The following is a 17,802-nucleotide window of genomic DNA, read 5'->3' as shown; positions in this document are numbered from 1 at the left end:
AATTCGAATGCATTTTTCCAATGTTTACAGCATGATCAACAATATGTACATGCTGTAGTTGATTGTAATCAAACGTATTTTTTGTTCACTCTGGTTATGATCAGCTGTACGACTTTAAAAGTTTTAGTTTTTGAATAACTTTTGATTTTTGTTTTTGGTAATTCAATTATCATCAAATGTCCTCCTGACTAACCCCTTTATATCAAGTGCTATTAATATACGTTAAATTTCACGTGTTTCTCTCTCTCTCTCAAAAAAAAAAAATTGAACAAAGTAATATTGACAAATATTTGATATTTTGTTTTTGGCAGTACATAAACAATGGTCGGGTTATCCGGTGCAGACATAAACTCGTCGAATAGAAAATAAATGTTTTATTCTACCTTAAAACGCCGTTGCAAATACTTTGCGGTTGCTCTGAGTCTCTAGCAAATTTTTCAGCTTATCAGAAATGAACTAAAGATTATACTGACTAGTAATATTTTCACATTACTTAAAATCATCCTGGTTTACCTTCTGGTGAATTTTCGGGGCTTGTATAAACTGAATTTGTTGATATAAAAGGAAATTATATTCTGTCATGGCTGCTATACACTTATCAAAATAAAGGAAAGGAGAAAAGAATGAAAAAAATGGAAAGAATTTCGGTGCACGTAACATTTTTGTTTTCACTTTGCTCTCCAATGGATATAAAACACAAATTCATATATCATATGTGTAGTCATGCATGTGGGGAAATAGTTGTCATTTCAAAAAATAGAATTTCGCTGACTGTCACCTGACATGGTATGACACATTGCAGAAATAGACTATATAAACAAATGAATTATACTGCACAAATCTATTTTCAGTTTCATCTCCTGTGATCTTTGTAACATGTAAGTATGTAAGCTTTATTTTAAATTTTCTTGAAAACATTCATTTTTTAAAAAATATCGTTTACAAGAATCTGCTCAAATAATTCTTAAAAAGACGTGTTAAGTCATCAATTAAAATCATCATTCATTTTACATTCATCTAATACAAACATATTTGTATGGAAACCCGTTTTATCAATAGTTCGAGAAAAAAATATCCAGACGGAAAAATAATTTGTTTTCGATGCTGGGGAATTATCACTGTTCTTGGAGGACCAATGTTCGTGACTTTCGTGGGTAACCCTTGCCCATATATTTACACCCTCCCTACAAACGTATTTACAATCATTTGTTTTATATTTACTAAAAAAATTCTCACGAACTTGCAACCAACGAATTAACGTCCTACGAGCCAGGAGGAATTTTCATACCGACAAACATAAACCCCAAGAAATAAAAGTTATTAATACATACATGGGTAGGTTAAGGCAACTACGAGTTTAATAATTGTCGATATTATTGTCATTTTTTAAAAAAATTGTTTATTTATATGAAAACAATGCTTATTGTTAATATCAAGTGAATGTTTATTATGGAATTGTATTTCTGCTCCTGTCGCTCTTTGAAGCTGTGGTGCCATGGTATAACCTGACAGTAAAGGAAAGAGTCTTTCTGATTTTCGACATGTCAAAAGTAAAATTGATAAAAATTAATGTTCTTTAAATCAAGATGAAAGAAAATTAAAATATCATATTTTTCGTTCTTTTTTTTTTACTAACATACAACTTGCCATAGAAATAGTAATCAAAGTTTTAAATACAATATTTTTGACGGAACGTTGGCGTAGGAAAATATCATGTTTTTGCAATTCAGTATTGCTGTAGATTCATGAGTCTATTTAGCATTTTGAAAACAATAACATTAATTTTTGAATTTTTTTTCTAATATGAACTAATGATAAGATACTTGCGGTTCAGAATATGTTTTTAAAATATGATTGGCCTTTCAAATTACATTTTAATAAGCTTTTTAAGCGCTCATTCTATAAATAGATTTTTGTGTAACAATAAAAAATATTGTAATATTGGGAGCATCAAACATAATAGAAATATCTTCAAAATTTAAGAAAATTAGAGAAAATGCGGTCTAAGCAATAGCATTTAAGTTTTAATATTTATTCCGATTAATAAGTATACGCTGATAGACATTCTAATGTTCTTTCATTGCATTGAAGAATAGAAACGTCATACCTTAAACAGATGTCTATATAACTGCAGATAACTACATTCATTCTAATGTTCTTTCATTGCATTGAAGAATAGAAACTTCATACCTTAAACAGATATCTATATAACTGCAGATAACTACATTCATTCTTATCTTCCTTTAAGTTGAGGGAAATTATTGTGACCTTGACCGGACCTTTATGCGAAAGGTCAAATTTGATTAAACTGATATATAGATTATATGATCTGTTTGACAGTGACAAAATTTCACGAGTTTCTTAATATAAGGTTTCTTGAGTGAAATATGACATCATGTTGCTTATTGTGACGTCTTATTGATCAGAGGAATTTTTTCCTCATTCACCCCTGAGAGTTGCATTACCATTCCCGCAGAAAACTTGTTAGAGCATGGTGGTCGTGTAATTTCTATTTATAAAGCGCGCGATATTTAATATGTTTTACGGTGTTACCGTTTGGGCGAGCGCAGAAGAAACCACACATCTGTAATCATTGTTAAATGCAACCAGTGGACTTTCCCTAACCAAAAAGCTTTGGCTTTGTCTCGAAAACTTTTACCACCGCAAGGAATTCGAAGTTATCAAACTTTTATTTCAATGGTCCCTTCCTAGGCTTTTACACTTAACAAACTACCACTGAGCATTAATACAATGTTAAACAGACTTACTAAAATATTTTGATAAACAAAAAGCCGTTTTTTTTTTAAGTAAATACAATTATTTTTTATCGATCATTAAAATCAGTAAACAATAAATTGTGTGTCTGTGTTATTTTTCGTTCTGTTCCTTGCTGTTACCTGTGTTTTAATTATTTTCCTCTGTGACATCAATTTTGTTTACGCTCTATATGTAGACATGTGCCCTCACTCTTTTTTAGTGTATGATATCCAATATTTTTGAAAGGTTTGACCACATATGCAACTATAACAAATACATGTAGATATTTTAACAGTTCAATTGTTTTCCTTTTATTTATTCATTACAGAATGACATGGCTGCACGTAGATCTAATAATAATTGGACTTCTCTTTTTTAATAATTTTTGTCACCTACCTAACGTATGCATATATGATTGGATCAATATGACAGTAAATTTAGCATGGAACATGTGTATTTACTAAGCAAAAAATTATCAAAACAAAACTAATCAGCCAAAGAGTCACCGTTAACACTGATACTGAATACTTCCTACACATAACATCTAATACAGATGCTTGATCCACCTCTAAATGTATCGCAGGAAATTAAAACTCGAGATCACTGTGACGTCATACTTAACTTTCTTTTGCGCTCGACAGTTTTCGTAAATTTGTCGGACAAATTCGGGAAAGGAAATGACGTCATATGTCAGCAAAAGTTCAGATAGGTACAGGTTTTTTTTAGGTAAGCATATTGGATGCATACTTTGGTGTTTTTGAAGGACTTTTTTATTGGTAAATGAAAATAATGTATGCGATTTACAGGTAAGAATTTTCCTTAGAAACGCTTCCTGTTCCGCCATGTTGCTATGCACCGCAAAGGATCACTGGGATAGTAGAACGTTTTCACGCGGGTCCACAAAATTGTCTTTAAACAATGTGCAGATTACAAAGCGAATTTCCTCCGTTCGTACACGTTGTCTATGGAGCCCGCTACGCGAGCGGCGCTTCGCCCCGGCTCGCTGCGCTCGCTATTAATAAAAAGAACTGTCCTTACAAACTAGTAGACAAATTATTGACCATATAAAAGGTGTATCAAATTGAAAGATATCTTCCGTTTTTGAAAAAAAAATACGGTTTTACGTGTTATATATACATATTGAATTTTTTTTAATTACGTGAGAGATAGGTAGAAATTTTCAAATGTCTCTCCATTAAGAATTACTTTTGAAAATTAAAAAAATAAATTATTCACGTTAAAAGAATTTCTAGCGTTTTGGTTAAAGTTATTTGAATTTATTGACTCATTCTGAGATATCACCTGACAAGTGTACAATCATGTATAAGTCTAAAATACATAATTTTAAAGAATAAAAGGTGTGCATTTCTATCTTATTTTTAAAAAAGCGCTCCAGTTTTTTTCTTTACTGAAAGAGGTTTTTGATCTCAAATTAATTATATAATTGATTGATAAATAGATTTCAAATAAACTTTCTTGGTTTTTTTGCAGCTTGGAGATGGGAAACATCTTGCAATATTTCCTAAGTGAACCACCAGAACTTGAGGACGCTTTAATAAGCTACGCCTGGAACTCACGTAAGACAAACAAATTGTAATTCTACATTTTAAAGTACATTGTACCATGCAAGTGTTTAGCATGCGTGGATCCGGATATTTCTTTAAAGGGTATGATTTCGAGGAAATGTTTTGTTTTCAAGGGGGAATTGATCCCTATTTTAGGTTATTTGTGAATTCAGAATTAATAAGTATGAATATTCTGTCGGTTGGGGGGTGGGAGGATATCTGAGTTTCGGATTTTTTTTCATTACGATCTTCCATCTAGATCCGGACATGTAGAGTACAAGTATAATTTCACAAATCTGAACGTGCAAATTAAATGCTTGGTTTAAAAAAAACACTGCAAAATGTATCGTCATGTTTGCTCAGTTTGTTCAATGTACCTTATGTGGCTCCCTTCTCAGCAATATTTTTATTTAAAGTGGCGGATTCAATTTTCAAATTTAAGATACCAACGAAATGAAACGTATCGTGGGTCTAACTATCGACATTGTCAGAAACTAAAGGCTTTTCTACATAGAAATCCTGTGTGTCCAGTTGTGTAATATAAAGAAAACCTATAAAACAGAGTTCCTACAATGAATTACATGATGTATCAGCCACTTAAGTCAATTGATCGATTGTGATAGTATGTTTTCCAATGTTAAGAGACTTAATTTACATGTTTAATGTAATCAAACCTTGCACAGTAGATTTGTAAGTACACATGTAAGTATGTTACATCGTTTCTTATCACTTAACTATTCTTTATTACAAAGTTTACTATGAAAGTAAACAATGATTTAACTAGTTATGACAATGTTCCACCAAAGTTCAAGGTCCTCATTCAATTTATGATGATTTTCTTTGATATATTTGCACTTTGCAGTATATTTTGAAATCATCTACATTTTAAAATGGTAAGAAAGTATAACCAAACAGACAGTGTTTTAAACATTGGAATCTTAAAATAAATATAATTTACACCCATTTATTAATCAAAGAGATGTAGAAATGAAAGTATACGTTTCTAGAATTTAATCAAGGCAGAAGCAGCTTCTGATGGCTTGGTTGCATTTCTTAACAAATCGTAATTTTGAATATCTTTTTTTTATCATGAAAGAATAAGTACAAATGTTTACTTACGAAACTTTAATCTGTACCCTGTAAAATCTCTAAAATTCATGACCTGCTAAGGGCTCCATCCCCTCTGCCACTACCAAGGCTTTGCCCTCGATCAAATAGGGCCTCAGAGCTGACCCCACACCCACTGGTTTTTACTGTCGGCCCCTGACGTCAAATCATGGATCCTCCTCAACGCAGAGGTTTAAATAATGTTAAATACAATTAAATTATCGGTATGATATATTGTAAAATAAATACAATTAAAAAAAATAAAAAATTAACAAAACATGTCTTAACTGTGTTACATGTATTTTCTGATCAGAATCTCTTCAGTATATATGCACCCCTTTGTCATAATACGTTTTCGTTCGATTTAGATTTTTTGCTGTTCCATATAGATTGTTATACAAAGATCTATATCTTTAATCAAGTATTACATGAATGTGAGAAACAGATGCATGTAAGAGTTGCAATTTAATTTATTTACTGATGAAAAAAGATTGCCACAACATTTCAAAATTTATATTCTTATGAATTCTATATTCATTTCAATCATAAAAATAAAAGTACCATAATAAACAGCATGTCTCAAACTAAACACGCCCAGTGAGTAAACTCTGAGTCATAATCTCATTTCATTTAAATCATTGTTATGACGCCTTCGTCCGAGTGCTACATATACATCCAATGCAAGTCAAAAAAAGGAAGCACATAGTATTATTTCAATGAATATATTTGAAATTAATAAGTAAAAAAAACCAATTACCTCATGGATTAGCGCATTCCATCAATTATCATTTTATTACAGCAAACGTTGTATTTTTCATGTTTAATAGCGACTTTGTAAAAAAAAAAATAAAACGGTGTTAAACAGAAAAATCTCACACTGGACAAAGTTTTATATGTACATGCATTACAGACTTATACTCTGTCAAAAACATTGTTTAGTGTTCCTTGACTGTAAGACAAAATACGTACAGGTATGGTACCCGTTCAATTCTTTTTCATTGTATTCAAACATCATTGAATAAATACTTCTTGAATCATTAAAAAAAATGAAAACCAAAATGCTTTTTGATTGCAAACAAAGTAATTCTATGATTAATATCCCTAAATCTAGGAAAATTTGACCAAATAAAAAAAAAATCGTAAGTAAATAATTGAAAAGTACGTTGATCTATAATCATGCACAATCATTGGCAAATTTTACAGACAATTTTACATATGAAAAATTTTTTAAATATTTTTCTCATATTCTTATTTTTATTTTATATGATTTATGTTAAGGATTTTGTTTTACAGTGCGATTAAAAAGTGTCGACACTCTTATCATAAATAAGGTAACCTTATGGACGAGAATATTTGGATATACAGAGGAGAATGGAATGGAAGTTTACAAAGAATATACTCCTTTAGTTATAGCCTGCATGTGAGTTAATTGTACACTATATAATGCCTGGAATAAAATGGTGCATAAACAAACAAAATCACATTATCTATATAGCAGAAATTACCAAACACAGATAATTGTGTCTTAAAATTAACTTGCATATAGAAGCTATTATCTATATGGAAGAAATTACCAAACACAAGTAATTGTGTAATTAGATTTTTACTGTTTGGCGTTTTTGGTCGTGGCAATAAAAGCAGTTTGAACATTTGAATGTCTATAATTAGAATGTAAGATGGTAGCAGCAGCAGCAAGAAGCAAAATGAGCAGCAGCATCAAATCAATAGTATTTGATTGTTTCGGGTTAACTGCGAACAATATATTTGTTAATTATTTACACAAACTTGTCACATTAGTTGAATGGACGGGTGCACTGAAGGTTTAAGGCTGCCCCACAAGGGGAACCCAATTCAACTCACCCACGACCAAAAGCCATCTATTAAATTTATGATTATAATGCTTTAGGGATACCCTATTTAGTATTAAGTTGCATTGTTTGTATGTGAAATAACCCTTCATTGGCGTTCGGCCGGAAATACGGTCTCAAACCCTTTCCGGAAATATTCAAGGCCCCACTGAATGTCACTCAAGAATTTGTTGTTACCCAAAGGATTGAGATGCACATTACCATTGCCCCGAAAACTGGTTGATGTTCCCAATAATATCTGTGTGTTTAATATATGCCCTCAAGCCCTGTTTTTGACATGATGTTGCCCTATTGTCTCCATAGCTTCAAGATCTGAAGAATATCTATAAGACTTCCGTGGCAATATTTGCGACCAAACTAACTTAGTCTTCGGTAGGCTGGTTATGCTCTTGGACATATGTTCTATCAACTCAGCGAGGAGCCAGTCAGAGTCACCTGAATCATTACCCCCACAATGATTAACAAGAAAGTCAGGGGCTTACTCTAATTTAGTAAGATATATGACCTTTTTTTCATAGGTCAGTGAAATTTAATCCGGCATACCCTTGCCACCATATTTCTATTTTCAATCTTTTCAACCCCAAGTTGATCCCTCCTGTTCTAAGCATGGCTGCCAGAAAGACATGTCTAATAATGGAAGACACCACACACCATACTGCAGAATCTGAAAGCAGAGACTTTAACAGCTAACTACTTTAATAGGGCAACGGATATAGGATTTACAAATTTGTGATTTCCATCTGCCTGACTCGCAAATAGAATCTGAATGGCAACCTTGCTGATATGCAGCGGTGGCAGCCCCTATCCGAAAAGAATGTACTTTGTATCGATGGCTATGCAGTCCTAGCGCTTTAGGCCTAGTGGTTTTATTTATAACTGCTGAGAACTGGAATCTAGTGAATGGGCTACCATCAGATTGACAGAATAATAGACCGTTAATTAAGGGCCTCATGGACATAAAGGCTAACATATACCTTACTGGACAATGAAAACTGGAAGATTTTTTAATGCAAAAAGCTACCCCTCTCACCCTCTGCCAAATTGGTCTGATGGTTAAAACATGTTGGACTTGTCTAGGGAAAAATTGATGTCCGATACATTAATGATAGTGGATGGACTATTGCCTTTGGAAAACTTTAAATTAAAAAGATTGTAATAATTTTTTTTAGATATGAACGAGCTAAACTTTTTGCTACCTTTTAGCCCCAGTTGATTTTGAAAAGGGTTTGTATACCGAGCCGATTAGAATGATGAGCCCGAGCCAAAAGGCATCTATATAACATGCATCTGGATGCTATTATATCACATATCTTCTCAGAAAGGATTAATTTTATTTCCTTTTATTTTATAACAGATTGTTAGTTTGCATATTTTAGCCTTATCATACTCTCTCTCTCTCTCTCTCTCTCTCTCTCTTTCTCTCTCTCTCTTTCTCTCTCTCTCTCTCTATATATATATATAAATGGGACATGCGTCAAATTATGTCATAGATGATTATTCAAAAAATTGATTAAATTTATCAAGATTTTATTTATGTTTATTTTGTGCTTGAAAAGTTTTGAAATAACGTAACAACGTGATGGACAGCTGTTTGTAATACATGTTCCAACTGAATTTCAGGTATAGGGAATTAAAACTAGCCACTGAACTTATAAAACTTGGCGCAGACGTAAACTTACAAGTTCGTCCAAGGGATATGCAATTTCCGTCCGAAGAGGGTGTCCCACCGTTGTATTTTGCAACAAATGTTGGAGATGCAGAGATAGTTAAATTATTGTTGAATTCAGGTAGAGTTCGTTTTTTCCCCCTTTTTTGTTTGTTTTACATACAAATGAAATAAAAGAAAGGAATAATTCTTTTTGACAATCTTTATTTTACAGATCTCATCAATGATCTATATCATCATTATAATTAGTAATTTGTCTGATTTTGTAATGAATGTTTCTCAATGCATGTTTTATAATATGTTGTTCGTAAGTTCAAATCAAATGATTTTACTTGACTCTGTGTTCATCATTTTTTTAAATTCTCAATTAATGAACACAATGTTTTAAAGGGGGGGGGGAGATTGTTTGGTTTGTTATTCAACGTTATTTCTTGTCATGAACTTATATATTTGTTGAATATATAGGGGCAAATGTAAATGGATTTCAAGGTCGTCGGCAGTGTGTCGAACTTGAGGAACCCGAGGAAGAATTGTACAGTATCTTTGATCACGTTGGACGAACTTATTCCCGGTATAATAAAGGCTGTTACCGCCCACAACACTTCTTGGAACTTTATCTTCAGGCCGGGGCAAAGTTGAACACAACGAGATGGGGACCTTGTCTGTTTTTTGGGTAATTATAACAGATTACATTCTGAAAATGTCACCTCGTTCTAATTATGCGAAAACAGAGAAGAGGGAGAGAATTTCGTCTTTATCACAGTTTGTCAGTCATTCTGTCCCCACTCCGATTTCCAAACAAGTTTGAAAACTTTCTTTGTTTGCTCAGTTCTTAATATTAAGGTCCTCCGTTCGCCAAGATTTTTTCCTTTAAAATGTAATGTGACAAAAATGCGTAAATAGATGTTCTTCAAAAGGCATAGGCACAAACATTGCAATAACACTCAAATTAACATATATAGTGTAGCGGATAGTGGATGGAATATTTAATTTGTTGATACAAGCACCAAATTTTGCATGAAGGTTCCTTGAACATTACTTGATCAAAAAATATCGTTGGCCATTCAAGTTTTGGTCATTTTCAAGATGGCCGCCTCTAATTTCAAAATGGCGTTTTTTTCCAAAATGTTTTCATGATATTTTAAATATTTCTGGGTAATGTTTTTATTTTCTGTGAAATTATGAAGAAAAATTTGTTGTATGATATAATTTGATGTTCATTTCATATATAAACACTCTGCGCATGCGTTTAAAAAGATGCTGCAGCTCATTTTTTAATGTACATGATCTAATCGTCTAAGCAGTTGCACTGCAAAGAGCAGTGCAAAATAATTCGGACTTGAAACATTTGCATTCCCCAGAACAACTAATATTACAGCATAATTTCAGTAGTTCTTAACATGAAGCCGCCATTGGTGGTAAGGATGTCCAATGTGAAATCTGAAAACCGTAATCTTTATCCCAACCCTATCTGGAAAGGGATGGTGAGTTTTGTTACTTACATAGTAACTGACCCAATGTATGTTTAGCTTGCAATACAGATCTCTTAATATGCTCTACAAGAGCAGCTTCTGAGGGATCGAGGGATGCTATTGTACGGACGCTGCTTACGAGCAAAGAGGTCAAGGCGCGTGTCATTTACTCTATTGGCAGTGCTGGACCGAACGTACATGATGTGTACAAATTGATTATATGTTCTGTCACACAGTCACAAGGAGAACTTAAGAATCCGAATACCTCTGCAACGCTCTCAAACACATTTCAGCCTGCCATGCTGTCATTTTACATGTCCCATCAAATACGGACTCTGTATCACAATCCGTGAATGCATGAAAGAATTAAAGTGCTTTTGAACTTGGACCCACTGATCAAATATTATCATGAATTGGTATCGATCACAAATTCCTGCCCTTTCACCCATAACTCATCAACCTTCAAATCATCAAAAACACCCACACCAATAACAACAACAATCTGTATCCGAACTTAATTTGATACTACCCAAGGCTTCATGTTTTGTATGTAGGAACATACAAATGTCAGCTTCTTCATGGTTTCAAGATGATACAAAGTCTGTATCTATAGCTCTGTTACTGACAACATTTTTTCCTTTGTTACAACTACAGTAGTTTCTGTCGTTATAGTTACAGATACGATTTTGTTTGCTAAAAACCCAATAGTTCAGTTTTTTCTCGATACACCGAAAAAAAGAGTTCCAAGTCTACTGTTTCCAGTTACCTACCCTCTAGATTCTTTGACAGTTAGCAATATCGCACCATCATCACCTTTTACATTTGCACTGTTCTGCTCATGGGCTTGTGCAATGGCTATGCTTGAAAAATTCAGTGATTCAGTTTTTCTAATAGTAAAGTTTCCAAACAAAAAGCTGATTCTTCAAAGACATAGTTAGCAAATTTAGAAGATGACTGTAGCCTGTTATCTAGACTTTTATTTCCTGTCAGAGCAATGAGATTTACAAGAATTTTTGGAATATGAAACCAGAAATTCCCCCCTCGCTTTCTCAAAATGTTTTTTTTGAATACTGGTGTGAAATCTAAGTCGATGCCTATTTTGGCAGCTAGTCAAGTATTGCCAAACAGTGTACCGACAGTTCCCTCACTTGTTATTGACGGTCCATCATTATTGTCAATTGAAAACAACCGAACAATGTCAAACCTTTGATAACTATGCCAATGACATTATCCTAGCGCACTTCGCTTGCGCAAGGCTATTGTCTTCGATGTTTACAAAGATGATAACCATTAACTTGTAGGTGAAACTAGCAGAAAAAGAGGCATTAGATCTGGATGGAAGATAACTAGAAACACTGGACCGCCAAACTCCTGGAACACTTTTTTTTCGGTGTAATGAGAACAAAACAAGACCATCTGGATTTAAGCAGACCAAATCGTATCTGCTACTATTACGACAGAAACTACTATAGTTGTAACAAAGGAAAAAATACAAATCAATGCAAAATGCAAATGCAAAACATGCAGCCGTGGGTACTATCAATTCAATCATCACAGTGAGTTCGGATACAGATTGTTGTTGTTATTGGTGTGGTTGTTTTTTATGATTAAAATGATGATGAGTTATGGATGACATTTGGAAAGGGCAAGGATTTGCGATGGATACCAGTTCATGACATTGTTGGATCACTGGGTCCAAGATCAAAGCATTGTCATTCTTTCATAGATTCACGGACTGGGATACAGAGTTCGCATTTTTTGAGACAGGTAAAATGACAGAATGGCAGGCTGAAATGTGTTTGAGAACGGAACAGAGGTACTCAGACTCTTAAGTTCTCCTTATGACAGTGTGACAGAACATATACTTTATAAACTAGAAGAATTTGTACACATCATGTACGTTCGGTCTAGCACTTCCAATACAGTAAATGACACGCGCCTTGGCCTCTTTGCTCGTAAGCAGCTTCCATACAATGGCATCCCTCGATCCCTCAAGAGTTGCTCTTGTAGAGCAGATTAAGAGATCTGTATTGCAAGCTTGACATACTATCATCGTGTGAAATGTCCCCCTTGGACATGACACCTTTTCCCCTGTCACTGGCGTTGAGTGACTTTGATCCGGACACCCTTTATTGACACTCAGTTTATCTTAGTAATCCGTTAATTGAAGTAGCTCTTTATATTTACTTTTCTATTATTCTCTATTGTTAAAAATGTTTTGTTATCTATGTGTAATTGTTGGCCATGTTTAATTATTCGACAGTTGGAGAGCGACAGTCAAGGCGCTCGTACCACCGACTCCCGATATCCTGGAATATTGAAATAAGTTGCGGAGTTTTAATAAATCTTGTAAAACGAATACCGACCGACTTGTGCATTTTCTATGGGTCACAATACATTGGGTCAGTTACTTTGAAAGTAAAAAACCACAGCATCCCCTTCCAGATAGGGTTGGGATAAGATTGCGGTTTTTCGGTTTCACACGGGACATCCTTACCATCAATTGCGGCTTCATGTCAAACACTACTGATATGTTGATGTAATATTAGTTGTTCTGGGGAATGCAAATGTTTCAAGTCCGAATTATTTTGCACTGCTCTTTGCAGTGCAACTGCTTAGACGATTAGATCATGTACATTAAAAAATGAGCTGCAGCATCTTTTTAAACGCATGCGCAGAGTGTTCATATATGAAATGAACATCAAATTATATTATACAACAAAGTTTTCTTCATAATTTCACAGAAAAAAAACATTAGCCAGATGTATTTAAAATATCATGAAAACATTATGAAAAAGGCGCCATTTTGAAATAAGAGGCGGCCATCTTGAAAATGACTAAAACTTGATTGGCCAACGATATTTTTTGATCAAGTAATGTTCAAGGAACCTTCATGCAAAACCTGGTGCTTGTATCCACAAGTGAAATATCTTGCTGAAATATTGACCTAAGCCGCTACACTAATATCTGCCCATAGAGAATGAAATAGATAATATACATACAGCACAGGGAAATTCACCATCTTGGAGCTCTACCTTTTTCTGGCCTTGGAGTCAAGACCTCTGGAACCCACTTATCTAGCAGTGAGCGGCAACCGTTTTTTCACTCGGCCATTTTGGCAAGACAAATCTTGCTTTCGGTGACGAAAATCTATATATAATATTTAATTTGTTAAATGCACAATCATGGAATGTCGTCTGTCACTTCCAGTCATCATCGGAAGTGAAACAAAAAAGATTGTTGTTCCTTGTGAACTAGGGCATCACATGACCCCTTGGTCATCCCTACCCCAATTATGGCCTCGCTTTGTTTGCATGATTTTATATATAATGGCCCGATTATAGTTACATTTTGATAAGTTTTTTTAATTGGTTTTAACGAGGCCGGGTCTAATTAGTTCTGCCCTAGATTTTTTAATGAAATTTTTTACCTGAATTTTTTCTGATATAATTATTATTTTAAGATTAAAAAATAAGACATTTACCACACCGTTTGTTTAGGGGGTCATCTCAAAGTTTGTTAATCTTTAACATAGGACCCTATGGGATTTCGCTTGAAATGTATCAATTTTGCACATTTTTTTAAACTTCTGCCCTAGGGATTTCTTTTCCCATTCTACATATTAAAGTTATTGCTAAAAGGCATCAACTGGTCAAATAAAAAAAACCTTTTTACCTCCTGGTTTGTTCCAGGGGTCTTATCAAAGTTGATTTTTGTATGCCCAATTTCCCAGATTTGTCAGATAATGGCTATTTTTTATTTGACAAAGGCGGAAAAGGTGATCTTAATAGTATTATTAGAGCATTCAGACATATTAAGTAATAAAAAAAAAAAATATAACATCACATATTAAGGGTCATTGATATAAAATACATGGTAACTGTCTTGAAATATATGAATTAAGCTATATTTAGGCGGGTTAAGAAAACGTGACAGAGGGTTAGGCTTGCTGAACCCTCTTCATGTTTTCGACCCGAGCCCAAATATAGCTTATACTTCAAGACAGTTATGTTTATTCCACAATAAAACATTAATTTTACGCATTAAACGAGGCATGTTCAACAAATTTCGCTGAATTTCGCTGAATATCTGCAGTTGAAACTATCACGCCATGGCGTCAACCAAGCAAAAAGATGACGTCACAATACAAATGAAACGCTGCGCGAACGCGTGCGTACTCGTTCTGTACTCGGCCTTGTTAAGGAGCAGCCTAATGTGTACCCTCAGAGATCATTTGACTTGTTACTTTTATCCTCAAGTATTTACGTATTACTTATCAATTTTAAAAAAAGCACTTATTTACGATCGGGTTAGTTATAGACTCGATCAGTGTTCCAATAAATGAAGGTAAGACATTGAGAGGCGGGATGAAATTTTATGGTGCAAATCTATCTGTACCATTCCATTAAACAGAAATTTTCATTCATTGAGTTCAACTACGGTTCCCTTTTTATTAACAGGTGTTAAAGTTATTTATTTTTGAAAAATTCTCGCAACTATGGTCAGGTTCACATGTACGCCGGTGTGTTGTTTTACGCAAATGGACCCAAAATGAATCCTAAGATTATAACATACAGCTGAATTCAAAGTTGATGAAAAAATTCATTCAAAACGACTCGGTTTTTTAATACTTACGGTTTTGTACGTTTAAAAATAATTTTCTCCAGACCTATTTATAACAAAATACAATTGCTTTAAAATTAGGGCGTGGGTGGGTGCCGGTAGGGGACACGTATTTCTTGTGCAATGCTCGAAGAATGCTTGTTTATTTAAACAGATCTAGATTTCAGAATTATTCCTCTGTTAAAGACTGCTTAATCATAACATGCAAATTATTTATTTCACAACGGTTTCATCTTTTCTTCAAACGAAACTCTCTATATTGATAAATGGATATCATGACAATAAGAACTAAATCCTCTAATTTGTTAATGTCAAAAAATGGTGGTACAGGATTCAAAAGGATTGTAATTTTATTATCTTATATCGAACATATACTTTATTTTATACGTAGGTAACCTTATGAGATCCAACCTTCGACAAAGCATGTTTGTGTTGAATACACAACTTTAACATGTTTACACTCATACGAGAGCAGTTATTAATGAAAGATAAGACACGCTGAATGTGTTTGGGGTTTAGATTTATAACGTTTGTAACGATTAATTCGTGTTTTTATTCCAAAATATATAGGAGAGGAAAAGTCTTCAAACCCATACACGAAACATCGAGTATTTCACCTGGTCTAAATTTCGAATGTGACAGTGCAATCCTACTTCTACAGCATGGTGTGGATCCAAACATGTATAACATAAGCGATGTCTGGTTTCAATTTTGTAGACACACTCGCTATTCGTGTTTCGGTGGTTGTGTCAAGTTTAGCGTTATTTTGGAGACGTTTTTGGCGGCTGGGTATCATTTCACAAGTGTCGACCACAGCAATCGAGTCATCAGAGAAAAACTGAGACGTTTTGGTGTAAATGTTGCCGAACCAAACAGCTTGAAACAGATGTGTAGATCAGCAATAAGAGAACGTTTAAGGAAGAGTACTAAGGATACAACGATATTTCCAGCCATTGATACCTTACATATTCCAACATTAATGAGAGATTACTTAAAACTCCGTGATATCATCGACATCGACAGCTTAGATGGTCATTGTCGAGGCGGTCCTGTACATAAATAGGTATAAATACAATACAGTAAAACACGGTTATAGCGAACACGCTTATAATGAATTGACGCTTACAGCAAAGTGAATTTCATTCCCCAAGTCTCTATTTCATGTTGTAAACTTGACGGATATAACGAATTACGCTTTTAACAAAGTACTATTGCCCGTCCCTGGGACTTCGTTATAAGAGTGTTTTACTGTACAGTAAAACACGGTTATAGCGAACACGCTTATAATGAATTGACGCTTACAGCAAAGTGAATTTCATTCCCCAAGTCTCTATTTCATGTTGTAAACTTGACGGATATAACGAATTACGCTTTTAACAAAGTACTATTGCCCGTCCCTGGGACTTCGTTATAAGCGTGTTTTACTGTAATACAATAAATACAAAAATCTCACAAACTTTTAGAAAGTATTAGATTTAGGAAGCATGATCTCCATATGAGTTGTTTAAGTTTACAAATTTTAATCCTTTTTTCCATTATTATTTATTTACAATGCGTTTCTAAGGTACTTGTTATGAGTAACCTGAATTGTAATGCCATGAACAACCAGGTACAATAGAGATACGATGCCCACAAACCTTTGTTTTGTAAACTGAGCTTGTATAATGTTTTTGGCTACGTCGGTTGTTTACTAAGTATTAATATTCGTTAACACTTCATTTGATTTAGATTTTTTTATCATTTGCAAGTTACCTATCTTTTCAGTTTGATAGTTTAATATTATCTAATGTTTTCAAAGTCTCATTTATTTTAAATATGGAACTTTGTATCTGGCAATTGTGTTTACAAAACAGGATGTTTTTAATATAACAAATAGTATTATGCTTTGTATATTTTGCCTAAAACTTTACAGTATGACATTTGATAGTTTTCTGTCTTTTTAAATGTATGGCATTGCACCTTTTTATCCATTATAAAAATTTTAAGATAAGAATTTGAACATTTTAATTACATCAAAATGTTATCACGCCCAATGGATACGGGTGAAGTTTTATGATTTAATCTTGATACGTTGATGATGAGTCAAGAGCTGCTTTATGTTTAAAACCAGTCATTATGTCAAAGTCGGCTTTTTTTAACGGAACGCTACATTTATGTAAATCTGTGATGCAAATTTGATAAATGCCTGATTATTTTTGAAAGGTTCTGTAGAGTAAAAGAAATCAATGATTTAATTATCTTTCCCTGGGTCTCATTTGTTTTAGCTCACCTGAGCTGAAAGCTGATATGCTTTGGAAAAAAAATTGACAAAAAACTAAGATTCATTTGGCACTTCGCATATGGGTAAAGTCTTGCATCTTGACTGGTCCATTCTTAGGTTCGTATAAATAAATGTATTATAGCATACAATTAACAGGGATATTATACCAAGTCATGGCTGCCGTACATCTGTTTACAAAATTCATGGTATGGCTAACGATTTAATCCTAGTGCTTGATATAGGATGTGGGCAAGACAATAACAAACTGTCAACCATCTCATAAATCCATAAAACGAAATACAAATTCAAAACAGAGCAACACGGACCTCTAAAAAGATAGAAGTAGGATAAGGTGCCTAGGAGGAGTGAGCATCCTCTGTTGACAAGTCACACCCGCCGCTTTGTCACAATCGAGCATGTCATCGAGGTAAATGTTAAAATCGGGAAAATGTCATTTTAGGAAAAAAAACGAAACGTTGATGAT

General features: G+C 33.8%; 1 protein-coding gene across 1 annotated transcript; it reads left to right on the top strand.

Annotated features, from left to right (window-relative positions):
- Positions 1-815: 815 nt before the first annotated feature.
- Positions 816-17,749, top strand: LOC128160660 (uncharacterized). The gene is made up of 6 exons (XM_052824021.1): positions 816-878; positions 4,249-4,334; positions 6,723-6,849; positions 8,918-9,084; positions 9,429-9,636; positions 15,629-17,749. Exons 2-6 carry the CDS (start codon positions 4,256-4,258, stop codon positions 16,119-16,121), a joined length of 1,074 nt encoding a protein of 357 aa, XP_052679981.1. The 5' UTR covers positions 816-878; positions 4,249-4,255; the 3' UTR covers positions 16,122-17,749.
- Positions 17,750-17,802: the final 53 nt, after the last annotated feature.

Source organism: Crassostrea angulata, chromosome 8 (genome assembly GCF_025612915.1).
Source record: "Crassostrea angulata isolate pt1a10 chromosome 8, ASM2561291v2, whole genome shotgun sequence".
Lineage (NCBI taxonomy): Eukaryota > Metazoa > Mollusca > Bivalvia > Ostreida > Ostreidae > Magallana > Magallana angulata.
Note: the sequence above shows the minus strand (reverse complement) of the source record. Positions and strands in the feature narration are given on the sequence as shown.

Bases quoted from the DNA above. Each gene is read 5' to 3' on its own strand.
- LOC128160660 (XM_052824021.1), top strand. From the start codon at position 4,256: ATGGGAAACATCTTGCAATATTTCCTAAGTGAACCACCAGAACTTGAG. The intron at 9,085-9,428 runs GTAGAGTTCGTT...TTGAATATATAG, and splicing joins TAAATTATTGTTGAATTCAG to GGGCAAATGTAAATGGATTT. The intron at 9,637-15,628 runs GTAATTATAACA...CAAAATATATAG, and splicing joins GGACCTTGTCTGTTTTTTGG to GAGAGGAAAAGTCTTCAAAC.